The sequence below is a fragment of the Aquila chrysaetos genome, chromosome 18 (assembly GCF_900496995.4).
Source record: "Aquila chrysaetos chrysaetos chromosome 18, bAquChr1.4, whole genome shotgun sequence".
Lineage (NCBI taxonomy): Eukaryota > Metazoa > Chordata > Aves > Accipitriformes > Accipitridae > Aquila > Aquila chrysaetos.
This window is the reverse complement of record NC_044021.1, coordinates 27,783,127-27,809,704: the sequence shown is the minus strand read 5'-3', so window position 1 is coordinate 27,809,704 and position 26,578 is coordinate 27,783,127. Positions and strand designations below refer to the sequence as shown.

Here is a 26,578-nt window from a genome sequence, read left to right as displayed (position 1 = left end):
CACTCAGCACTAGTGTCAGTTGCTGGCTGTTGCTGCCTTAAAAGACGCTGTCGCAATCATGTCCCCTGCATTTTTTTCTAGCATACTACCATCCTGAATACAAGCCAATTCTCTAAATCACAGGAGAGCCTGCTGTCTATTAATGCGTGTATTCAGAATCCACACTGAGAGGATCTAGTCACCTCGCCATTCTGGATACACATACTACACCACAGAATTTTCCCTGTTTGTGTATTGGTGGGAATTGTTACATGAATTTGAAATCAAAGCCAAATACTGAGAAATTCTACAGCAGAATTGCACTCTTCTACTGTTAGAAACCCTATATAAGCAATCTTTCCCCAGTGATGGTCAAGGGCAGAGATACATATACGCCTGCAGCCATGGCTCACGTCTTCTGGACTGGCTGGGTTGTTCTCACAAGACTAGAAAAGAAGGTGTGAAGATCACGTTAATGCTGCTGTCACATGGCCCTGGTTGCATGGCTGGCTTGGGGCCAGGCTGTCCCTGAGCGTAAATCAAAGCACCAGCTTGCTCACATCCATAAGGTATCTTTCCAATAACACGGGTTTTCTGGAGGAGGGAGGTGCTTGGTCTGCACCCCTCCTCTCATGAAGAACAAGCCTATTTTGAAAGATCAGGAGAGGGAAGATTAAGAATTAAAAGAATTATTACAGCATCTTTGTGAAACCTAAGATTTTTCTGACCATTGAGGAAGATTCAAAAGGAAGGAGTTGCTCTGTTTCATTAGAAGAAGGGATTGCAGTCTGGTCTGATTTTATTTGGCTTGATAAGTGACTAAGTTGACTGACCTCTGATTTCTGAATCTTTGAGGAGAGATTAGAAGGGAAAAGCATCTGGTAACTGTTACACAGCTGCCAAGGCCAAGTAATTGGGTTACACACTCCACTTGCAAGAGTCATCATGCTAAATATTCTGCATTAGCCTACAATTAGAAAGTGTCTCTCCTAACATACCATACAGTTGAATTTTTGAGGTGCTTTGATCTTGCTGAGGTCAGAGTGGGTACCTTATACAAGAGCATTTACTGATTTCTCATTCTTGAGAGCGGTGCATTTCACTGTGAAATTTCCTCTGCAACGGTCAGTATTACAGCAAGGGTGAGGGGGAGATCCTCCACCATTCGTTCAAAGTACGATTTCAGAAGGACCCCTGTGCTGTTTGTTCTCATCTGCTACTGAGTTGCATTGCTTTACTTCTATTGTGTTTTGTTTCTAGGAGTACCGTAGTTCTTGTTCTCCTGGTGTTCTGCATATGCTTCCTAGTGGCTTGTATTATGTACCTACACGTCACAAGAGTACAAGTAAGTGATTCAAGATTTTATGACTATTCTTCCTTTTGGTGGCTATGCTTTGTTTGTCCTTTGGAATATGAAGTAATCAGCGCATGCTTCACACAGTCATACAGTCTGAAATCTGTGCTTTTCAAGTTCATTGCTAAATAATGTATTAGGCACTTCAAAACCAAAGATGGTTCGCCCAAGAGTAGACTTTTTACATGAGTGATCATTACAGCAGTGTAGCATTCAGTGCCATTAATGCTATGCTTTTTGTCTTTTTTGCTACATCTTCCCTGAACACCTACCACTAGCTACTGAATCATTCCAGTGCTCAGATAAACAGCTGCTTTAACCTGACTTTTTCTCCTTTCTGACTACAGAGTACACCAGTTCTCCCTTCCATTCCGACTGGTATCTGGGTGTAAAGTCCTGCTAACTTCCCCTCTGTTTTCAAAACTTTTCCTGCCAAAGCAGCAGCTGTTTTGATGGTAAAGCACAATGTTTTGTACACGCAACCCTTGGCCTTTTCAAAACCTTTAGTAATGATTAATTCTCCTGCATTACATTTTCACAACAGTAATGATGCAGAAGGACATTTGGTTGTTGGAGGAGAGAACTAGGTCTGCCAGATCAGAATAAAACATCTACAGACTAATATTCTGATGAAAAAAATCTATAGTGGCTTAATCTAAATTTAGTCTTTTCAGACAAATATCAGGAGAAAACACCTACACAGTTAATCAGCTTTGCTGATTAGCACACACTAATTTTTAGTTAAGAAAAAATGCCCTTTGGCAGGAGGAAAGTAATTGTTTTCATGGAAACACAAATAGTATATTAGCAGACTATCTGGTACAGAGCAGATCTTTATTTATAAACTTACACAATTATTTGGGAGTAATTTTGATGATCTCTTTTGTTTCATAAAGGCACGGTAGTTTATCATCTGTTATTCTGTCTATGGACGGTAGAAACACAGATGAAGTTTGGAGGAAATTGCTCCTCTTTATGCCACTTCCCTGGGGCTAGTGCAAACTTAAGGTTTGTTCCAGCTGTTTTGGCAGTCAACAGCATTTGAACTTATTCCAGGTTCCTCTAGAGATTCAGCACCTTACAGGATCAAATCCAGCATTAGACAAATAGAGAAATATAAAACCTCAGAATATCGCAGTTTGAAATTTCGTGGTGAAAATTTGTCTTATATAATAAATAAAAGATAATGAATATTCTACGTATAATTAATACAGAATTGTAAACCAGTCATTCCCCTATTTTAATCAGTCTTCTGGCACTTATTTGCTATTTTACACTGGAAAAGTGACTCAACTTCTCCATGCTTTAGCATTAAATGCCTCACTCATAAAACCACTATAATAATGTTTTACTATACCAGTTACCTAGCATTTGGGGGATCTGACAGTACTTGTTTAGTTAATAAAAATTCCAGAAATGAAAGAAAACAAAGAAAATGAAGCCCAAAATGCTCTGCTATCATAAAAGAGCAGATGCAATCTTAGAATGACCGCAAGTGAGAAGTATAAACCATTTAAGTGTCAGTCAGAGTTTTAATTCAGACATGTCTCATACCTTACCTTCTAAAGGTTTATTTTCCTTTTTAACACAATAGCCTAGCATGTCAACATTTAGAACATATACATACCACACACACAAAAAAGAATGTCTGTGCAATGTGTCAGGACACATTGTCTTTGAATCTGCATTTTGCTTTGTCACTATTAACCATGCAGCATTACCTTTGAACTACGAGGATTCTCTCTGTAACAAGCAATAGATAACTTACTTGGTTGCAGACTTAATTAATGGAATATATATATACACATATACATAGTATTATTATTTTGTATTTTATTTATATGGATAAAACCATACATGTTCCGCCTCGTGTGCATCGGATTTTGATCTAGTTGGGTGGACAACTTGATGGGTAGAAAACCATCTGGATGATCACATTCAGAGCATAGCAATTTATGGTCATACTCTACCTGGAAGACAGTAATAAGTGGGGTACCACAGGAGTTTATCCTGAGACCTGTCCTGTTGAACATTTTTATGAACAACCTGGAGAAGGACATGGAGTATACTCATAAGTTTTCAGGTGACTCTGATTTTGGGGGAACAGCCAACACACTGGCAGGATGACCACTGAGGGGGACCTAGATAGATTGGCAGAATGGGCCAACAGGAATCTTACAAAATACATCATGGGCAAATGCTCAGACCAGGCCCTGAGAAAGAAGAACCCTCTGCAATGACACAGGCTGCGGACTGACCAGCTGTGCAAAAATGGCCCCGGGGGTCAAGGCAGACAGTACTTTTGGGCCCCTTGAGGTCCCTCCCAACCTCAACTGTATGATAGTGATGAATAAATGCAGAAATAGTCTATCTCTTTTTTCGTAGTGTAATTTTGGAAAGTGCTGTATCCCCTCCCTTGAGACACAGCTTTTCAATGTGAGATTCTTAGAATTCGAGTGTTTTGTTCTACAATATGCTCACTATTTTATTAAAGATGATATACCTCAGGTATCCTGATATATTTTACTGATGCTGACTAATAGTTAAACTCGTTTCTGGTGTAACAAATTATCTCAGGTCCATGATATGCTTATATAAATCTATTGATATTACGCTGGTTGTTCCCCACCTACATTTACATTGACTTAATCCATACTGAAGCCAGTATTTGCAGATCACACATGTTTTTTATTTTTTCTGTAATTGCTGTATTCCATGTTTCACAGCCCAGATTAAGTCGATTCACCTATAACTACCTCAAACTTTTAATTCGTGGTCACACACATGGGAAATGTCTCTGCATATATGAAAGGAAGGGGGGGAGTTTCAATGTGTGATTTTTGTTGTGCCAAGGCCACAGAAACCCCTCTCCATGGGTACTTTGCTGCCTGCCAGAAGCTATGCTTTTGATGTTGATGATACCCATGAATTGAACAGCTTTTCTTCAGGACTGGTGACTTTCATCCAAAAATTAGGTGTTTGCTTGCTCCATTTGATCTTAAGTCAAATCCAGTCTCGATAAGTCTGAGCCCCCTCCTTTTAAGGGACACAGGATTGTTCCCACTTTAAATCTGATTGTTTCCTGGAGTTGATTCTTGCCCCTTGAAGTCACTGGAAGAATTCCTGTGGTCTGAAAGATGTATCGTGGATCCAGTAGATAATAGATGCCCCAAACATTCTTAACGCAAGGGGAGAAGAAGGAAAGCAGCTTTCCCTGGAATCAGAGGAGATCATTATGACTGGAACAAGCATAAGTACTAGAGCCTGACAGACTTATCCTTCCTCTCTCACCTTCTGTCACTGGCTTCATGTATGCTCACAGCAGCAAGCACTTCACACTTCACAGTGATGGAATCAGGGTAAAAATGGAGATGAGCAAGACATTCACAAGACTCCATTCCACCAGACGTTTTTGTTCTCTACTGCTCTTTCTGCTCTGACAAATTCAGTATTTTTCATGAGTCCTGATAATTAAAACTACCCTGGCATTTAACATTACTATTATAACAGAAGACACAAATACCACTCCAAAATTCTATGCTACCACAGTATGTTCTCTTGGATCACTATCTGTAGCTGATGATTTGCAAGGCAAAAAATGCTTTGGGTATTTTCCCCATGAGAATAAAATCAAATGCCATCCTAATTTATTATTTGCATTATGAGCAGACATCCTACTAACCTTTCAAAGAGTTTTAATTATAGTGAGAAATAATGTATAGTAATAATAATTTCACATTTATTACCCCCAAAAATGCAATTACCATTAAAACACATGTACACAATAATAACTGCATGCTTGTTTTATAATTTGCAGTGCAGGCAAAATGTCTGTATCCCTTATTCACTTCCTTTTATAGACTACTAAAAAACAACAACCCCACTTTAAAAAATATTTTTAAATCTTTACCTATAAATTTTTTTTTTCTTCCTTAGTGTTTTCCAGGGTGCCTGACAATACAAATTCGTACCATTTTGTGTATTTTTATTGTGATCTTAATATACTCCGTCGCTCAAGGATGTGTGGTGAGTATTTAAATCAAGCATCACTTAATTTAGCATTCTGTCTAAAGAACAACCTGGTACAGATCTCTTAAACACATACCATAGTCTCATCTGGTGAATTCCTACTCTTTTTATTATTCATACTTGCAGAGCATGTTTCTTCAAAATTAAAGCCCTTTGCTATAATTTGAACTTTCACTGCCCTGAGTCAGTGTTGAATTATTAATGGCAAAGCTATTAGCAAATTACACAAATAATACCTAGTCAACACCTATAGAAATTTTTATATCAAACCTTAGTATCACATAGTCTGCTGATGTCATGTACTTCATGGGAAAACTATTTTTAAATGTTCAACTTGCTTACTAGTTCAATGGCTAATATTTTGTGACAGACAAGGCATGGTGTCAAACAACATTACTTATTTCTATGTGGCAACTTAGAGAACATATTTCTGCGTAATAACAGGGGGATATTTTTAGTCCAGGCAGATCAGAAAAGATAATGAGATCTTAAAATATGGACAGTATTGCATAACGAGAAGAGGTGCTTACACTGTGCTACTTACATGATCCATTTACATCTAATGTCTAGGAAGTTTCTCTTGTATGAAGTGAACTTGATCAATACTTCTGAAAATTGAGCTTCTTTTACCGTAGATTAGCAGCTAGTTCTGCATGGTGGACTTGAATGTCAAATGGGATTTAAACTTCCACTCAAGTATTTGGCATTTAGTTGCCTTGTCAAATTCCTAGCACTCAATTTCAGCATTTTGGCTGCTAATGCTAATGAATTAAACATGTTAGGGCACCCAAAGGAAAGAATCCACACAAAAATAGCACACTGAACACAACTGGAAATGCTGAGGAGGCAGATGTCTCAAATCATGCCTCTCTGCGGGATTTAGGCAATGTGTTCTGACCAATAGGAAGACAGTGATTTCATGAGCAATTCACAGTGCTAACTGAGATGCCAAGCCCCTTATTTTGTGTTTTATGTATTCACTCATCCCTGGCCCTGCCCTGAGAACATCTACCGAGCTGATCCCCATGAACTGAATGGGCAGAGGATCCCTTGTCTGCGAATTCCAGTGTCCTGAGAGGTACCAAGAATTACTGATGTTCAGACATTTCTGGGAATTCCTGAACATCAGCTGTGTGAGTAACACACAGCCCTAATAGCACACAGACATGTATGTGGTTCTTAACGTGCGTATAGCCCAAAATGCATAGAGATGTGCAGTGCCTCCAGGCTAGCTAGTATCTCAGCAAGTTCTGTGTATGTGACTTTAGGATTGAGATAAATATTATGACAGCTGGAACCTTTGTGGATCAGCCCCCATAGATCTGACACTTACTTTGACCAAATGAAAAAAGCACCATTGTTGCCACTTAAAGACAGTGAAAATGAGAAACAGACATTGTAAGGCCTAAGGTAAAGCTGAACATCGGTGGAAGAAGGCAGATTCAAATTCAGAAGTTCTGGCCTCCAACAAGGCGGTGATCATTCAGTTACAACTTAGGATAGGTCACAAATATAACTTTATCCTTTATTGATGCAAAAATAGCCTGTAACCATTGAAATGCTTAGGAGAAATGTTTAATCAGTAGAAATGATTAGTTCCTGCAAAGTAATGCCTCTAGAATTCTTAGCTAGCAGAGGAGCTAGGTGTTGAGGTTTCACTCTTAGCTGTAGAGCAGATGGTGTTTTCCTAGATGGATTGCACATCATTTATGAAGCCCTCATGCATACCTATGTTTTTGGATGAGTTTAGTATGAACAGCATTTTTAAGGATATTGAAAAAAATCACATTAAACGGATTTTTCACTTCACTCTTTCTCATCTCATTTCATAATGTTAGCCATTATGAGTTTAACTCACATTTTATCTGTTATGTCTCATCTTTTTAAATGACTACGACCCCCTGTAAAATATATTGCTTAATCACCTTTCAGGTTGTCAGTTATTTTACAGCATGCTATAAAGTTTCATTATCAGTGGTTAGGACGAAATAAAAAGGTCTAATAACACACTTCAAAAGAGAAGCTTAAGTACAGGGCAGGGCTTATGTGCCAGTGCCTGTTAAAATCAATTTCACGCTACCATCCCACTCTCCCCGTTTATGCTAACTCTTATCCTCTCCCTTCATAAGGGGTGAAGGTTGCAGTGCAATTAAGACTGGAGCTCTAGGGACTTGCACTATTTGCCAGAAATTCCTCCTTTCCTTGGGTAACAGCTCTGAGATGTGTACATGACATTGCCTTTGGAAGAAGCAAGTTAAATTTCCTCAAATTTCCCATAAGAAATGCACTAAAACATTTTTTTATTTCCCAGTCTAGGGAGGAAATGGAACTCCTTGGATAACAGAAATGGCAGAGATAATTAAAGATGAGGCCTTGTATTTGAATCATATGTGATAGCAGAATTAGCTCGGAGGTGGAGAAAAGATTTTATTCATGTTTAGCTCTTCAATAAAAGATTAAATTACGTTTTATTTTATATTTGATTAATTGAAATTGATACAGTTTACACAGTCAATAAAACAAACACATTTATTTCTGTGCTCTGTGCAAAAACCTTTCTTACCCGCATGGCCACATAAAATGTTTAATGAAGTTCCTTAATTTTGCAGGAATACTGTTGGCTTGAGAATCTCTTGGTTTTGAACACTGAGAGGGAGACTATTCAACTAAGCCCAGACTTTAATTGGTTGGCCTTACTGGCATATAATGAACAAAGGGTGACTCCCACCTAAAACTGAGTAAAGCGTTACAGGAAAAGGAGAGAGATTTTATTAGAGCAGTGAGCTGGATGGGAACTCCACGGCCATATTTTTCCAATAAGAAACTAACTACAGTCAGCCCCCATAGCAGCTGTATTTCTGATTATTTCATATTTGACTTTCTCACCTTCTTGCCTCTCCTGTCTTTTCTAGGTTGGCTGTATGCCTTGGGTTTGGAATACCAATTCCAGCAGTTCAATAGTGATCATTTCTCCTGGTGGAACAAATAAAACAATGAATGAACTTCCATGTGACACAGCCCACTACGCTTTCCTTTCCTGTGTAGTGGGGACTCTCACCCTGGCAATATTTCTACGTGTATCTTCCTTGCCAAAAATGATTCTCCTGCTTTTTGTTACAATTTTGTACATAGTTATTCTGGAACTCAGTGGTTACAGAAAAGCAGTGGGGTAGGTATCTTGCAAAGTTAAAACAACGGATATTTCTGTATAGATAGTCATGACATTGACTACTCATCTGTAAATTGTCCTCTAGCATTCAGTGCTGCTGAGGGATGTGTACTCAGCAGAGCATAAGAAATACTTAAGCCATCCTCTCCCCAGCAATTGTAGGATCTAGTAATAACCACCAACAGGAAATCAGCTTTTGGGAACTGGCAACTGTTGCCCCATTATTCTGTAGTTTTATGCTAACATACCTCAGCTGAATACACTGCGGTCTAATTATAACATGAAACAGGAAAACACAGTTAAAAACTTCACTTCCATATTTCAGCAGCCTTCAACCAATTCCAATTTCTTTTAAGCTTTTGAGTGTTTTTATATTTCCTAATCAAAAGCTTGCACACACATTACAATAATGTATAACATTATAAAATCCTCAAGAAGTTGAATGTTGGTGTGATGCAGTGATCAGATTTACTGTCACCCTTCTCCCTGCCCATATGACCCTCTTCAGAAAAGACTAGTGGTTAGGGGGTACCCACATGTTCTAAACTAAAGATCTGATACAAAAATACGTAGTGTTAGGTATTAGAAAACCTGGAATAACCTATTTACTTTCCTTTTATTTTTAAGGGGTGGCTCCTTTTATATGCGTGGCTATGAACCAATACTAGCCATTTTGCTATTTTCTTGTGCTTTGGCATTGCATTCCAGACAGGTGGACTTGAAGCTGCGTCTGGACTACCTCTGGGCTGTGCAGGTAAGTCATAGGACTTTTTCTTCTAGTATCCATGCACACATGTCTGACTTTTTGAATTGGCTTGCAAATACTTTCAGAACAAATTAGTTGGACTAAGACACTTTCAAAATTTTTCGTGTCTGTTAGGTTTTACAGAGAAAAATTATTAGAGCTTTCTTTCCACAGACCTATAAAATTCATTTGCTGTGGAAGTGATTTTTTTGTTTGTTTGTAGTTGTTCCATAACAGTACATCACTAATGAAGTAATGAAGTAAGGAAGTAATATATTTATATCTAAGGGTGCATTATGGATAGAGGGAATTTCAAACATGGGAAATTGACTGTTAGAAATATAAACTTGAGGTAAAGAAATTAAATCCTTGGGGTATTTTCATCTTATAATACAAAAATGGGTGAAAATAAGTTGGTGAACAGGTAAAAATGATGTTCAGGTACCTAAAGGGAGCCTACAGGAAAGATGGAGAGGGACTTTTTACAAGGGCATGTAGTGATAGGACAAGGGGTAATGGCTTTAAACTGAAGGAGGGTAGATTTAGATTAGATGAAAGGAAGAAATTCTTCACTGTGAGGCCGGCGAGGCACTGGAGCAGGTTGCCCAGAGAGGTTGTGGATGCCCCATCCCTGGCAGTGTTCAAGGCCAGGTTGGATGGGGCTTTGAGCGGCCTGGTCTAGTGGAAGGTGTCCAGGGGGGTTGTACTAGCTGATCTTTTAAAGCCCCCTTCCAACCCAAACCATTCTATCATTCTATGATTCTATAAACTGAAAAGAAGCAAATAAAACTGATAAAAGGAAATACTTACATCAAGCAATGAAACTATGGAACTCTTTCCCAAAGGAAGATCGGAAACTTACTTAGATACCAAGTGCATGGACTTATTTTTGAAAATATATTTCCAATCATAATCACAGCAAAACCTATAGAAATTATATTAGCAATAAGCAGGTTCATCAGGCAATGGCCACCTCCTGTCACGGCTCTCAGCAGTCTTATTCCTACCTGCAGAGTGTTTCACACTGGCCCCTGAGGGAAGGAGAAAGTGGAAGAAGATGTAATTTTGTTTCAGTGGAATTTGGAAGTTGCCTTTATGATAAATCTTACACTCTTACACTCTTGTAGTTCACAGAAGTCACATCCTGTTCTCACCTAAATCCTGTTAACTATGTTTTTAAGAGGACTGTATAAGTCGTCACAGTGCTTGCTTTTTTTACATGTAAGATCAAGACTGGAACACATGGGTTAAACACATCCCTGGGTCTACTGTGTTACCTAGAATGGAGACATCAGGAATGACTTAGCTCTATTATCTCCTACTTTTGAAGTTTTTCTACCTAACAGTTAAGCTCTGTTGGGATTTTTTGTTTGTCTTGATGTCCAAGACCATGTCCACCTCCTTTATGATTTAAGTTTATCTTGTTCTATAATTTCTGTGGACTCTGTGCTGTTTAACTGAGTCAACAACATGTGATCACTTCATTTAATTTTTGTCCTATGACCTGCAGTATTGATAGGTGCTGTGCCCGTCAGCCTCAGAAGTTTGTTTTGGACAAACTGATGATAGTTTCCGCTTGCTGTGGTGCCAAATACGGTTTTCAGGTGGGAAAGAAAATCCCCTGACTTTGAAACTCAGAGCAGCACATGACTAGCTGTGTAGTGGCTATCTTTATGTATGTTGGCACATGGTGGAAGTATGTGAGTGCCATATGAGACCTTCTGTATGTTATTTCTAGCAATGAAATAGAGTAGCAAGCAGGAAGATAACTGTGGCCTTTCAACAGGTCAAGAGTGAGTTCCAGCATCTTAAATGCTTTTCATCATTCCAGCTACTATGACTTGCACAGTGAATTGTGCATCCCTAAGGAATGTACTGCTTAAAGATTCTTAGTTTTAAGTTGGCTTTTAATTAGCAATCAATTCGTTTTTAAAAATTGAAGTACAGGAAACTAATGGGATGCTTGCCTGCTGAAAGTCCAGAACTGGACAATAGTAAAGGAAGAAATATAAACTTTTTCTGTTTTCTTGGGGCCAGGTTTTACAGAAATACCTAGTCGTCTACCACTGTTGTTAAAACCATTGTGCACTTACTCTAAAGGACAATAAGGGGAGTTAAGACATACAGATGCCTATCAAATTTCAGTAATGTCCAGCGGCATCTTCAGGTACCACTTCAAAACGTGCTTTTTATCTGAGAAGATCAAATGCCATTTTCAGATCTTTACAACTGCAAATCAGGTCCTTAAGTGGTACCATCTTGTCTGTGAGATTTGCATGATAATAATCAGAAAGAAGAAAAAAAATCGGTGTAGGTAGAAAATTCAGAAACTAGGGATCAACATAAGTACCATTCTTTGAAAACAGTGTGCTGTGTAGGTGCTTGGCCTCTGATGATCTGGGCACGTACCCTTGTTCTTCTCGATTCCACATGGAAGACCTATTCCCTGTACAGTAAATAATAGTGGATAACGTTGCAAGGACTGTTGTCCTGGTTTCCACTCTGTGTATTGGTTGTAAATGATACAGAATACAAGGGCTAATTAACATAACATGCAGAAGTACCGTCATGATGGATGTTACAGAAGTGCTTATGGTGCTTGCCTATTCAAATGGATAACTAAAAAAAACCATTATCTTTGTACTTATTAGGCTCTTTGGCATAGTAAAAACCTGAGTATTAAAAGATCTGGGAAGACTGTTGGTTGGAAGTACCTGTATATTAAAACTGCCTTTGAATAGTTAGCAAACTGCAAGCTACTAATTGTTTAACAATCTTTTAAGAGGAGACAAGGGTAAAAACCACCTTCTCGAGTGAGAGTTTTCTCTAGCGGCTGGACTGCAGGAGCCCTGTATATGGTTAAACAGCATTCTTGGCCATGTTTCTCTACAGCTACAGTACTACTTACCATTGAACCATGTTGGCTTAACGTGGGTACATTCTTGGTAGCGGAAGTTTTAGAAAGACCGTTGACTTAATGCACAGGGACTGTGGAGATTTTCTTCTGTTTTACAGAGTGAGTGTGCTGGCTCTCTGTGCAAACACTGGATTGCATGAACCACTGCTAGAGCTGGAGACTCACATCTCCCAGTAGCCAGCCGCTGCTGTGTGAAAGATTTGCCAATGTGGTACAACATGTATTTTTAGGAAACTTCTCAGTTGTTGGCTTACAACTGGGAGAATTTCAGATTCAAGGGCTATTCTGGAAGCTGTAAGCACTTTGTTTGCATACTTTTAGTAAGGCTCTTTGTGGGGCTAATCCTGTAAAAATGTTCTCAGATGAATAAAACCATTTGTGGCATAAGCTGCAATAAGAAGGATTTCATAGATACTTTCATTTACTTCTTCGTGAACAACAAACAGTGTAGTACTAACTAAATGATATCTTAAACACTGAAAGTATCCTGCAATTAATACCATTACTAATAAGAATATATAGATAGATGCTCAATGGTGTATGCTAAGGTCTGAGGAAAACCCATTTCCACAGATTTTGTCTGCCACATGAGGAAAAAAACACGTTTTGAAGAAAAGCAGATTTCAAACAAGAAAAACTGATTCAGAAAAGTGATAGTTTCAAGAAAAGCTAATCTAATTTCCATTCATCTAGGTTACATAACCAGAACAGAGATAATGCAGTATGATTTATGTACATCGTGTAGAAGAAATACAGTTTTCTGATTGATATTTGTACTTACTGTTCACACGTCAATGGTGTTACAGGTTCTTGTTGATTTTGTTAGGGTTTTTTCCGTGCCACATTTAACCTTTCTGAATATCACAGTATTTCCAGAAAATATTTGTTGGGGTTTTTTAACAGGCAGTGGGAGGAGAATTTCATTTTCTACATAACACTGTTGAGTAACTCTGTGTGCCTCATATAACAATAACTGTGAATACCAAATATAGGAGCATTTTACTTTTTTGTGACCGATAATCACTTTTGCTTGTGCAAATTATTCAACAAAACTGGAAAAAAAGAGTGAATCCAAGCAATAAATTTATGAAGCAACTAAAACTGCCAAAAAAAAAAAAGGAGTTGCTCACTCACCCAGGATTCGTCAAGGGAGGAAAACAAGAATAATACACTGATATGACTGATGCATTCTTTCGGGAATACTAGAATGTCGTTCAGCTGTTTTTTCTAATCTATGACGCCGGTAAGAAGTAAGTAGTTGGAGTGCCTGCTTGCCGGGCCCAACGCCGGGGGCGGGGGCGGCTCTTCCCTGGGCTTTTAGTGCCACCTTCAGGTCCAGAGGTGATGTTCTGCGGCACCCCTCCGCTCCTCTTCAGCTGTATGGCGAAACAGTGGTTTCCTCAGTCGGTGACATCCCTACTGCACTTGTATGCTGAATGAAGGGTCCCCTGACAGCTCAGACTGCTTTCTGAACAAAGGATGCGTAACCAGTTGCCAGCATTGTAAAAACCGTGGGATGCTGTGGAACTTCGTAAAATGCAATAGCTGTTAATTACATTGATGTCAAAAACCGTAGTACCGAAGAACATTTTAAATTCTGTCACCAGGTCCAAAGCAAAAACAAAGCCTGCTTTTAAATACTGCAGCTCTGCAGATACAGTTAAGTTCTGCAAAATGACCTAGCTGCCACAAATACCAAACAGGTATAAGCAAAAAGCAAAGCGTGAAAAATGGTGTTGCTTGTGCCTATGTATTTTCTTTATTGTTTATTTTCACAATAATCTGCCTTGGGTTTTGAGCTAGCAGCTGTTGCATAAATATCAAGCTGGCAGCTTTCCTTAATTAACCAATAGGAACAGGTACAAATAGACAAAGGTTTGGCTGTCTGGATAATATTTCCACCGGGAATGTAAATACCTGTGATCTGTGCTATTTTAATCTTCCTCCAGACCCAAGTACTCCTTCTCCCTTCTCGGTGTCTGTTTTGGCTGGGAAAGGGTGATACCTACATATCCTTTTATCTCAGCTGTTCAAATTGTAGACAATAGGAGTTCATGAGTCTCAAGGAGGTAAGACAGTTTTCATTGCACTTGCCTGAAGGGCAGAAAGCTGGAAAAAGGTCCAGAAAATATCGGTAATCAGTTTACTTCCCTCCCCACAGAGCCATGTGATGGGATAGTTTTAGAGTCCTCACTGCTGAACATGACCAAGTCTTTTTTTACCTCACCTTCACTTCTTATTTTCCCTTGCAAGACACGCAAGATCTTTCCTCTTTCCCCAGGCAGCTCCTGAGGAGTTGCATATATGAGAGCTGTCTTAGGCAGTGCAAGGCGAGAGAACAGATACTCAAACTCTATGCAGCAGTAGCAGAGAAGGTACACTTCAGTTCATATTCCTAGCAGATCGCTTTGTTAAAGGCAGGATGTTAGACATTTGGTATGGCTGCATGGTGTAAGTGCAGTCCATGCAGAGACTGCAGCTAAGGTACCAGCAACAATATAGCAGTGTGTGGTCTAAGCTAATATACCTTGCTTTTCAACACAGGTAAGTAGCTCAGAAGGAGTGCTATGCTAATTCCATGAATGGGCTGCTTCTAGTTCTGGGGCTAGGTCAGGTAGGGCTAACACAGCTTATTCTTCATGGCACTGCATTGCCCCACATAGGCACTGTCAGTGCAAATGTCTTCCTGAACCACAGGGAGAGAGTGCAGTCCTCTGTCCCTGTTGGCTAGGAAGTGCCTGGCCTGAAATGGCCAGGGCACAAAAAGCTAAGAGCGCTTGACCTACATACCCCTCATTCTGCTGTTTGCATAATTTGTCTCTATTTAGGGTTTGCTACCATTACCCACCATGGTATTATTCAAGGGCCTTCCATGGCCTTAGCGGCTTTTGTCTCATTTCTGGCAACAGAACCTTCTCAGAGTCAAAATTGTACTTAACAGTTTTGCATCCGAAGGAGTAAGAGCCACTTGCTCAGTGTGTTGGAAATCTAGCTTTTTACTGTGTTTCTTAGCAATGGTGACATCCTTGATGCCTTTCCCTACTCTTAGAGGATTTTGCCACCCCTTCAGTCATGACTTTGGTGGTTTGGTTTGAGCCACTAGCTCTTCACCCAAGATCTCAGTTCTCCACCTCTTAGTCACAGCTGTGGTCCCATCAGTTGTGAACACTGTCACACCCATACCTGCGCATACACAGTACTGTCACTGGCATTTCTCTCCCCGTAGTTTCAGGACTGTATTGAAGTGAGACAGAAAGGAGGATAATAGCCATCACATGCTTAAAGTTCCATCAGAAGGAAACAACCAGAAAACCAACAGTCTAGAGTGTCCTTTCTCATTTATTTTAGGTTGGTATATCAGAATTGTCTTTTATTTCTGTCTGTCAGAGGCTGGATGGAAGTCCAGAAACATGACCAGGGTCACAAGGGTCTGGTTCAGTGCTGGCAGCTTTGTCCTTGTGCTATGGCTTGCTCTGAAACCTTTGTTGTGAATTATACACAATGGTAGGAAACACTACATATTGCTGAAAGACCTTCTCAATCATGTTTCCAAAATGAATGCTTTGATCCACGACTGGGCAAGGTAGAGGAATCTGATCACACATTTCCAGATCAGAAATGAACAGCAGCTTCCAGTGATGAGCAACATCACTACCCGTGCAATGCGTCAGACTGATTACTCCACTTACCTACCCCTGCTTGATTACTTTGGCTTGTCCATAAATCTCTATGCCCTGGCCAAAAGGTGTATTGTTCTTCAGGCTGCTATTCTGCCCCGTATTGTATTGGAGGCTTAACTAAGAACTTTAAACATTCCTAGGAAGAAAGTAACAAAAGAGTTCTTATTAAAAAAATAGAGGAATGAATAAGCAAGCTCAAAATGGGTTTTTTTTATTCAGAGCATGAATTCAGTTTGCAAATCTCTTTGCTGTCATCAGAGTAAAATTTCCCATATTCCAGAATGATGTAAAAATGGAGCTGTAAGCTTGGTTTGGATTTTCAGCTGGAAAAAGCTTTTTATTTTTACTAGTACAACATGTAAATTCCAACAGTCAGACTAAATGCAAGAGGCCATTACACATGTTTATAGGCAACAGTAAGTCAGAGACAGAGTTATACCACCAAAATAGGGGAAGGATATTTTAAAAAAACAGCATATGAAATTCAAACAGCAAAAAAAGTGTCAAGAAAAAAGCTCACAAACAGGAAATAGATACTTGCTTAGATTAAAAATTTCAGGTATATTTCTTGCAGAACTTTTAACTGGTATTTAATGTTTACTGGTATTTCACTTCTGGAATAAATTCTGATTCTCATTACACAAATTAGAGGACGAGCTGAGAATTTATTTCAAAAGGGAATGATTCCTGAAGAAGTTATGTTTATAAAACCAATTCTCTTTCAGCATTCTTTCTACTTGTAAAGAAATTTAAGAATACAGAAGTAAACTGCAAGGCAAAGCGGACTGTGTGATTTGAATAAAAAGGTTGTTTCCTAAGTTTTATCATGGAAAGCAAAAATTAACTTCCTGAAAAAAAAAATCACATGAAAAGAATATTGTAAGACTATACCAAGGCAAGGGATGATTGGGTTTCTCCTACTTAGGCAGAAATGGATAATGAGAAAAATATATAGACTTTGTAATAAATCAGGATAGCAAATTCTAGGTACAAAAGGGACACCAACAAAGATTAGAGCAGATTCTTCAGTGGTTTACGTGATCGTAGTTTCTCAACAATGCCTGAGAATTTGGCCTTCTGCTCTTCTGCTGACTGTAACTAGATAAACAAAATCATATTGGGATCAGGGCAGAAGATTTGTGTTACAGTTCTGTGAGTGTGATTGAAGAGCAAAGAATAAGCTGTGATTTCTATGAGATGAATTATATGGTACTGATCAATGTTTTCAAATTGAAATCAGAATGTGGGGCCAAAAGTCACTCTAACAACGAGGAGCTAATTTCAGAGAAGTAATTTAGCAGAAGAGTCTACTAAGGACTAGGCTGGAATTTGCAAACCTAGGAGTCCCAAATGAGATCCCTAGATATTCAGTATTTTTCCAATCAGGGGTCTGATTTTTACAATTGTTTCCTAATGCATGACTCCCACTAACTCCTGTGAGTCAAGACACTTGTAATAAGATACCAGTATCTTGGGTTAAGGACCTCAGCTGTGTTAACTCCTTCTGAATGCTGTCACTCACATGAATGATAGAATTTCTGTTGCTGTTGCACACAGAAATTTCTGTGTGCAGGAACTGTGTATGTTTTCATGACAAATACCAGAGCAATTAAAACCACCTCTAGAAATGCTAATTATTTTCATATTAATTTTTTTTATTATTTCATATCATTCTTAAGGATGTTCAATTTTAAAACCTTTTTCTCTGTTGAAGTTACTGTCTTACCAGGTCTGTTTCCATTTTACTGCAAAATGCCATCAGTTTGCTTTGAACACTGGTGATTCTCCAGGCTTCTCTTTTTTGAAAGGTGGATCAAATACTGCTGTCACTGTCTCCACCTACCTGGGAAGTAATTGCCCTCCAAGGCCAATGTGACTTAAGTGGGATTATTCTAGCTTTTTACTCTGCAAAAATATCAAGGGCCTATTTAAAAGAACAGAGAACTACAGAAGACACCAATACAGCTGATCAAGCCCTGAAAGTAGTCATCAGCCCAGAGACTTTAGCTTGAATTACTAAGGACTTAAAGGGATTTTGCCCTGAAGTAAAAGCGCGGTATAGGAGAACTGTTCCCACCCTACTTAGCAGGCATGATTTTGCTCAGTTTAATTTCAAAGGATGAATTAATGGAAGCTATTTGATGGCTTCAGGTAATTTTTTTGCTTTTTGGAAAGGTTTTTCTTTTTCTCTATCCCCACAGGCAGAAGAAGAGAGAGATGATATGGAGAGAGTCAAGCTGGATAATAAAAGAATTCTCTTCAACCTGTTGCCAGCACATGTTGCACAGCACTTTCTTATGTCTAATCCAAGAAATATGGTAAACCAAGATAAAATTTAAATACATGGTGATGTTGTATGGGTGTGACCCTGTGTAGCATGGATCACCTTTCAACTGTATGTTTTCAAGAAAGGCTTGGACTTACAAAATGTCATTCATGTTGAAGGGAATAGTTTTCTAAAAACTCATGTACAAGAATTAGATTGGGATTATTTCTTTCTCTGTAGTGTCCTCCTTCTCTGAAGAATTTTAATAAAAAGCAGGATAAGGGAATTTTCCATCAATGTTCTGGCTGTGTCCCCTCCCAACTCCTTGTGCCCCTCCAGCCTTCTTGCTGGCTGGGCATGAGAAGCTGAAAAATCCTTGACTTGGTCTAAACACTACTTAGCAACAACTGAAAACATCAGTGTTATCAACATTCTTCTCATACTAAGTCCAAAATACCAGCTACTAGGAAGAAAACTAACTCTATCCCAGCTGAAACCAGGACAAACGTCAATGCAGCCAAGTGTCTGTATGCAAATCACTAATTTTTTTTCAATCAATTTAGAATATTGCGATTTATCACAGTATTTCATGAGCTCAGTTTGGTTCTAAATGGTAAAGTGTATGAACTGCCAGATGCTTCCGTATGAATCACTCTAGTTCTGGAAATACACTGCCGTTACAAAACCCATCCCTTTAAAGTTAAAAAGAGAGAATTGTACACACCCAGGGAAGATACAGTAGCTTTTAACATCAAAGGCTGCACTGATTTAATAAGTTGGTTCAGGAAGCTCTTACCAGAGTCCTTCCAGTGCAGCTGCAATACCTGCACCACTGGAGTATCCCTAATGGCCATGATACTGCTCTTGAGAGTTTGGATCTATGTATTTGAACCACAGAAGAGTGGTTTTATTTTGATAAGCTCTCCGAATTCTTAAGCAGAAACCTTACTGTACAGAACAGCATTATATTGTTAATGTTGAATACAGGACTCCACAACTCAGGGAAAGATATGAAGGAGCGAGGCTGGTTTTGTGCTGCAGGGTAAAATTGTTCCGTCTCCTATTTTAGTTATAAAACAAAATTGAGAAAATGCAATTATATTTCTCATACAATAACAGTTCTACAACTGTTAAGACTTTCTACAAAATTTTTACTCACTGCTTCCATGTCTAAACAGAGAAAAAGACTGAGGTTTTTTTAAATGGGTTTAATAGCTTAGTTGTTGATTTTCTTTTGTGTTTTTGAGTGGAGAGATGTTTCAACATTTTTTTAATAAGGCTGGCTTTCTCTCTCCCTAAAATGATGGCTTTTGTCCTACTTATTGCTTAGCAGCAGAACAGATATCATAATAAAGATGCCTGGTTTAGATTAATCTTTTAAAATAAAAATTATATCTCCTCATGAACTGCAGGACCTTTATTACCAGTCATATTCACAAGTGGGAGTGATGTTTGCTTCCATCCCAAATTTCAATGATTTCTACATCGAATTGGACGGCAATAATATGGGAGTGGAATGTTTACGCCTGTTAAATGAAATTATTGCTGATTTTGATGAGGTAAGGTCTAAACTCTTTGTCTTTTCACCATATCAGTTCTACCAGATTACTATCAACAGAGATTATCTGTAGCAACTCAGCCTATCTTGAACTGCCTAATAAAACAGTACTGTAAATTTCCTATTTAATTGTAGCTGGTGTCCACTGGGCTTCTCCAAAGTGCCCAGTTTGTACTTTTAGGCACGTGAATCTGGCCTCAAATTCCTCTAATACAGGAAAAGTATTAAAATGTGAGTTAATGGTAGTTTTTTCAATGACCTCAAAGTGGGCAAGCCTCAACTTACCAAAAATAATATGGTTTAATCAACTTGCACATATCGTCTGATAACTATGGTTGCTTGTCTAAAATATTATGTAATATTTAACAGTTTTATGTTTTAAACAAAGCTTATGGACAAAGAATATTATAAGGACATAGAAAAGATCAAGACAATTGGAAGTACATATATGGCAGCTGTGGGACTTGTACCTACTTCGGGAACTAAGGTAAGATGATTTTACATGAAGGTCATTTGTGGAGGAGCCATTCTCCTTCAATTTCCAGAGGAACATCAGAAACAAAACTAACTCTATATGATTATAGATAACTTGTATTACTTCTTTACAACAATATAAATCTGAAATTCAAAGAACAACTGTAGCCTGAAAAGAAAAATTGCTATCCTCGCAGTTGCTTATGTGGCTTCATTTGGGATTTCATTGTCTGCAGCTCTGGATTCTCTGTAAATTGGTGTATAAAGCTCCAAAGTCAAAGTGGTAGCATTTTAAACCTGGTATCTTAGATGACCTTGTGAGATGCAGGGAAGGGGAGACTCTAGGTGTAATGAATTGCTGCAAAACTAACACAAGAATATTAAAATGTGATTTTTTTTTTTTTAATATATTGAAATCTGGGTGCAACTTACAATCAAAACGAACAGCCTCTCCCAACCCCCATCATGGACAGGAGCTTAGTGCTAGGTTCATTGCTGCACTTTACCCTGGTCCCTCCAAATGAGCTCTTCTTTGTCTCTACTGAAAGCATTCTTTTTACCCCTTTAATTACTCAGCAATAAAAAAAGTCAAAGTCATTTCAGACCCACTAGTTCTGGGGCACAGTTCTTCTGTAACCTCATTACTACTCCTGAGTGTGTTTCTCACCTTAAGTTTGTGTCTTGGGACAGAGATTTCCTAGATTTGCATGCAGCATCTGGAAAAGCAGAAAACCCTGTGGACAGTGTACTGAATATATTGTATAGAGAGTACTATGCACGTTAATAATTATACTAATAAAATTAATTTATGAAAAAATAATAAAATTAATAATATGAGGAGTATAATGAAAATGAAAGGAATCTGTGCACCTAGTCTGTCCAGAGTTTCCAGACACCTCTTCCCTGTTCTGATATGCATGTACGTATGTTGTAGAGGTATGCTCACGCATATGGTTTAGCATTGCAAAATAACACCAAATTAGAAGGCAAAAGCAAAACGGGCCAGAAGATGGCCTGTGAACTTTCTAGCAACAATTATCCTTGTTAAGTAAATAAAAAACAAGGCCACATTGAAATCAACTGTTAGAATCAGATTGGAGTATATCACATGCAACTGATGCTTTCCTTTGTATCGTTCCTAGAAATCTACACATTACAAAAAGGTATTTTTAAAAGTCTGTTTATGCTGAAACGTTTGACTCCTGGGTCCTGAGACAGGCAAAAAAATTGATCCTTTGAATTTTGTTTGGTGTGATCTCAGGCAAACAGGCAACGGCATTCTTGTGTGTCTGCTATAAATGCTCTTTGAACTATAATCCTGAAAACAAGTGTGTTATTGGGTAACTTTGGCAGCATATGTTCCAAAACCTAAACATGTTTATCTCTTGTATTTTATAGTTGCTAACTGAAAGGTCAGCTGAGTTATCCCAGTACTGAAGATACCGCTCTGAGCTTATGATAGTAATGCATTTTAAATCACTGCAGAAGGTCTTGTACCAGGACTCTGCCCTTCTCTGAAATCTTGGGGCAAATTTTGGTCTTTTCTGTACAGGTAGAATTTATTTAACATTGTGTATTCCAGAAAACCTAAAGATCTTTTATGAAACAGCCAATATTTTTTACTTTAACTTGAGGTTTCAGCTTTTCTGTGATCTCTTCCCACTGCTGGTGTGACGCAAACAAGCAGAAATTATTCACAACCTCTTGGCAGTTTCCCACTAGTTCTTCAGCGTGCAGCTACGTATTGGAAGTCCGATGATGCTGGGTAACCCGTCCTGTGCAGACGCTCACTGCCAGCCGTCACAGTCCTTGGGCTGCCCTACGGAGTCACACGCGTCCGTGAGGAGCCACAGGAGGCTCAAGTGCTTTTGGTCTCCCCTCTACCAGGGGTGCCCCAGCTTCATCAGAAAACCTGGCACAGCCTCTGATTGTGAGCCACCAATTTCATACTAGGATTTGGACATGAGCAGAAAGCAGTGGATGGAGTTAACTGTGCTCTTAACTAAGGTTATTGACACACATGAGAACCCAGTACCCTTGATGAAGTTAAATATTTAAATCCCGTATTTTACAGGACTGTTGTTTCTGCAGCTTGACTTCAGCAGGTGACTATAGTAAATGCACGTTGCCTCTGTCAGAGCGGTTTTGCTGTGATGCTCTGGGCAGTCTTTCCAGTAACTATTCCTCCAATGTTTAAATAAATAATTGCTTGCCAGTTACACCATCAGGGCACCACACAAACCAAGCTCTTTGTAGATCTTTTGCACAGTATAAGTTCATTGTGTGTGTGGAGTCCTTTGAAATTACATCTGTGATTTCACCAGCGTCCTGACTTCATCAGGTTTCTAACTTTGTGGTGTTCTTCAGTGCAGGTTCAAAAGAGCTTGCCAGTAATCCTTTAGAGGCATCTGTCACCTGCAGCACATCCAGTATTTGTCACCAGTCCTCTCTCCTGCAATCATGAGAGGCATTGCAGGAAATCAAAGCATTCATTGGCCAGCAAAGAAATGGAAGGATAAGGAATATAAAGAAGATTAGAGGCTTAAATAAAACTATACACTCCTCCCTCCCTCCTCCAGACATTAAATAGTCTTCTCCTTCTCTGTTGGAAGTGTAGCCATCAGCTCTTTAAACTTACTTCTTGTCCTTCCTTTGTCTTGGTGAGGCTGGAAAAGACTAGAGTTAGTTGACATTGCGGCAAGCAGAATGCCAGAGACCAGAGCAGCTAAAAAAAAATATGCTTCCTAAAAATGGGACTGGCCCAAGGATGACTTTCATAATTTTTTGTTAGCACTTTGCTCTAACTTTTGTAAATTTCCCAGCCACATGAAGGAACCCTTTGAAACTGAGACGAATAAAGCAAATGGCAACCTGTCTCTCAGGTTTCTCAGCTATTGTCAAGTACTCCATTTATAAAATCTCACTATCGTGATAAAAACCCAGTGAGCTCTCATGTCATGCCAGCTGCCACAGCTCTGTTGTGCAACACTCTACTGAAGCTAGACTACCACTGACCCTGCATTTCTTTCACCATATCCTACCTTTAGCCCACTTTCACTTTGCAAATCTGTTCAAGAATTCATATTTATTATTCAAATAAGAGCACAACATAAGAGCAACCACACCGAGAGAGGTCAAAGGTCTATTCTAGTAACCTGTCTTTAACTAGCCAATGGTAGATCCTGGGGGAAGAGCATGAATTACAGGACAAACATGCAAACCTCTTCTCCACTTTCTAATGATATGCTGCTTAAGAAATTCTAGAGCTACAGATAATATCTTTTTACTACTTCGTAGCAAATATTTCTTCCATGAGTTTGAGTAATTATGTTTGAATTTAGCTAACTTTTGGAATCCACAATATCCTCTGAAAATGAGTCCCACAGTTTAATTAGACTGAAGTTGTAAAAATTATTTTCTTATGTTTTGGGGTTTTTTTTACAAGTTGATAATTCAGCATTTCATTTGATCCCTTCTGGTTCTTTTGCTTTAGTTCATTTAGATACGTTGTATAACAACTCATTTCAGCTTCCCTGGAAAGGAAAGAAAACAGGAGAGTTCTGCAACTCACAGGATTAAACCTAACAGGAATTTTGTCAATGGGAACAGCATGCACCCCATGGAGCTGGGAGCTATCAAAAGCCCCAAAGGGAGAAGAGGGCAGAAACTATAGTTATTAATAATCATCAGGCAAAGCAGTTTTGTAAGAAAGCAGGTTATATTCCCTGCCACGCTCAAAACAAACATCTGCAGCTCTCTAGCAACAGAACCACTTTACCATGGGAACTTTGCTTTCCATTCTTCCCAGAAATCAAAAAGTGAGAGAGAAGGGGAAAAAAAAAAAAATTCAGTACTTGAGAAAAGAATGCATGTGCTGTAGCCACCATCAAAAGTTTCTTTTCACGAACAGCAAAATGGGTTAGATTCTTTTCCTAAGCCATCCAGTCTGAGCTTTTAATTGTTTGTCACTGGTATTTCACCTGCCTCTCAGTACCATACAAATCTAATGTGCGATACTATTTTGTTTCTAGGCTAAAAAATCAATTTATTCCCATCTGAGTACACTGGCAGATTTTGCAATAGAGATGTTTGACGTTCTTGATGAAATCAACTATCAGTCTTACAACGACTTTGTCCTACGAGTTGGTAAGTCACGTTTCTACAATTGTTACACAAGCAGAACATTGTTGTTTGTTGGTTTTCCCTGTGCTGTCTGCAAAGGATTACCTGTCCTGCACTTATGATTAAAACTGAAAAGCCTCTAGCTGGAGAGTCATATCCACGTAGAAGGTCAGCAGCCTGGTTGGTGAGCATGAGTATTAAGGAATTATAATTGTGTCCAGTTCCAGTGTGTTTACTTAATCTATGCCCCCCTAAAAGGAAACTGCGCCAATAATTTTATACGATATTATTAGTGTACCCAGTCTCGTGGCTTACACTATTTTGCATTGCTAAACTGCTGAAAACTGAGTCTGACTGCACCTAACTATAAAGTTAAGTTGCATCTGCAAAAGCTTTGTTGGCATTAGAAGTGTGATGGGAGCTTTATGTCCACGGACGCCAAATCACCTCAACCAGTCCTGTTTTCTCCAACAAATCAAATCCTTTGGTCTTCACAACACAAACCTTCCCATGCAATCCTTTACATGTTATTACATGTCTTACCTCTCAGAGGCCTTTCTCCCAGAGCCTTCTTAGAGAGCAAGTTCCCCTCTTCCCTTCCTTCCCTGCATCCCGCTCCTCTCCAATGGTACTTACACTGCTGTTCTCATTTCATTGCATATACTACCACAGATGGTCTTCGCCAGCTTCTTTCTCTATATATTTTCATGGCTGAATTGTGAGAATGGGCTGGACAAGGGGAAAAGTGAGGTTGCTAGCAGCAGAGTATTGAGAAAGACCAAAGACATCAAGGGTAGCAATAGAGGAGTTATACATCTTTGCCCTCCTGTACATCCTAATAATTATAAACCCCAAATTCTCATTGAACTCTGTTATAACTGGTCTTTCCAGGTTCACAAAGGGGCAGAAGACAAATATCTAACCCCCATTCTTCTGCTTAACTTGCCTGGGAGAGCCCTTGCACAGAACCTCATGCAGGGTTTAACATCTGCAGCTCTTCAGGGCACTCAGAAGAAGGAACAACCTCTTTTATTTTCCAAACAAGGTGTCGAAATCAGCCAAAAATGTAGAATTGAGCCCTGCGGTTTCCCAAAAAAGATGCTTGAGCCATTTTCACATACTCTTGTCTTCTTGCAGTGTCTGCCTAATCTGAGTCGTCTAGTACTGACAACCAATGCAACACACTTCCTTTACGCCATTCCTCGTATCTTCCAGGCCACTATTTCTGTTCCACTTGGAAAACCTCCATTAAAAGTCTTTATATGAGCAACCACAGTGGAAGTTGTAGCAAACAATTAAAGATCTTTAACAGTTTGTCCTGAATTGTTCTACAGCTAAACTCTGCACTACCACTTCTTTTCTTCTTTTCTTCTTTTCTTAAACAAAAAAAAGAAAATCCACAGATGAGCCAAATTTTTATGTTGTCTATCATATTGCATTTCCAATAAGATACCTCTGTGTATGTTTTTATTTTGTTTCTAAACCTCTTACAGATACAGAAGTCCAATTGGCATTAATTTAACATATATTATGTCCTATGACCAGAAAAATTCTAAGGCACTTATGTTAAATCTATTTTGCAGGATTCATGTTTCTCTTGGATAATATGCTGTAGTGTTTGAAACTAAACTCATTGTTTTGATTTTAGGTATTAATGTTGGGCCGGTAGTGGCTGGAGTCATTGGAGCCAGAAGACCACAGTATGATATCTGGGGGAACACTGTAAATGTTGCCAGCCGAATGGATAGTACTGGAGTGCAGGGGAAAATTCAGGTGAGTGCATTCTGAGACAATTTTGCAAACTTTACATACCTCCTGTTTTATATGTGGTTACATTTTCAAGACCACTTAGAAAACGCAGCCTCACTTGATCTTGTAGTTCTTATGAAAAGGGCAACATTCTCCAGATTATTCAAGCATCAGAGGTATAGTTGTTTTCCTTCACTACTTCACTCCTTGGAGGCAATGAAATCCTCAAATAAATCATTTCCCATCAGAAGAAACAGAGTTCTTTGCTGCATTGCACACAGTTGGAGGCAAGCCTGGGAATGCCGACACTGCATGGGCCAGTCCTTGTGCTGTAGGAATTTTGCCTGAATAAGGACTACAAGGAAAGGATCTATGTCCATTTGCATCCTGCTGCGTTTTATGTAGCTTTAAAAATTCCTTGGATGCTTTGGATCGGAGAGGCTATTCAGACAGAGAACATTGTTGTTCTGCTAGAGTTTGTCTAGAAGCTCTGCTGCACCTCTCAAAACCTCAATGAACTCTTGCAGTCCTTTGTC

The 26,578-nt window shown here is 39.0% G+C and overlaps 1 protein-coding gene across 2 annotated transcripts in view; it reads left to right on the top strand.

Moving 5' to 3' along the window:
* The window catches only part of ADCY1 (adenylate cyclase 1), a 169,401-nt gene that overhangs the window by 131,671 nt on the left and 11,152 nt on the right, over positions 1–26,578 (top strand). The window contains exons 11-19 of one of the 2 annotated variants that reach the window (XM_030041777.2): positions 1,240–1,324; positions 5,270–5,359; positions 8,275–8,531; positions 9,159–9,285; positions 18,075–18,191; positions 19,552–19,698; positions 20,086–20,184; positions 24,203–24,317; positions 25,942–26,066. In XM_030041777.2, the coding sequence (XP_029897637.1) occupies positions 1,240–1,324; positions 5,270–5,359; positions 8,275–8,531; positions 9,159–9,285; positions 18,075–18,191; positions 19,552–19,698; positions 20,086–20,184; positions 24,203–24,317; positions 25,942–26,066 (1,162 nt within the window). Of the gene's footprint in view, positions 1–1,239; positions 1,325–5,269; positions 5,360–8,274; positions 8,532–9,158; positions 9,286–18,074; positions 18,192–19,551; positions 19,699–20,066; positions 20,185–24,202; positions 24,318–25,941; positions 26,067–26,578 lie in introns of those variants that run through there. The other variant, XR_003927352.2, reaches the window with a different exon arrangement.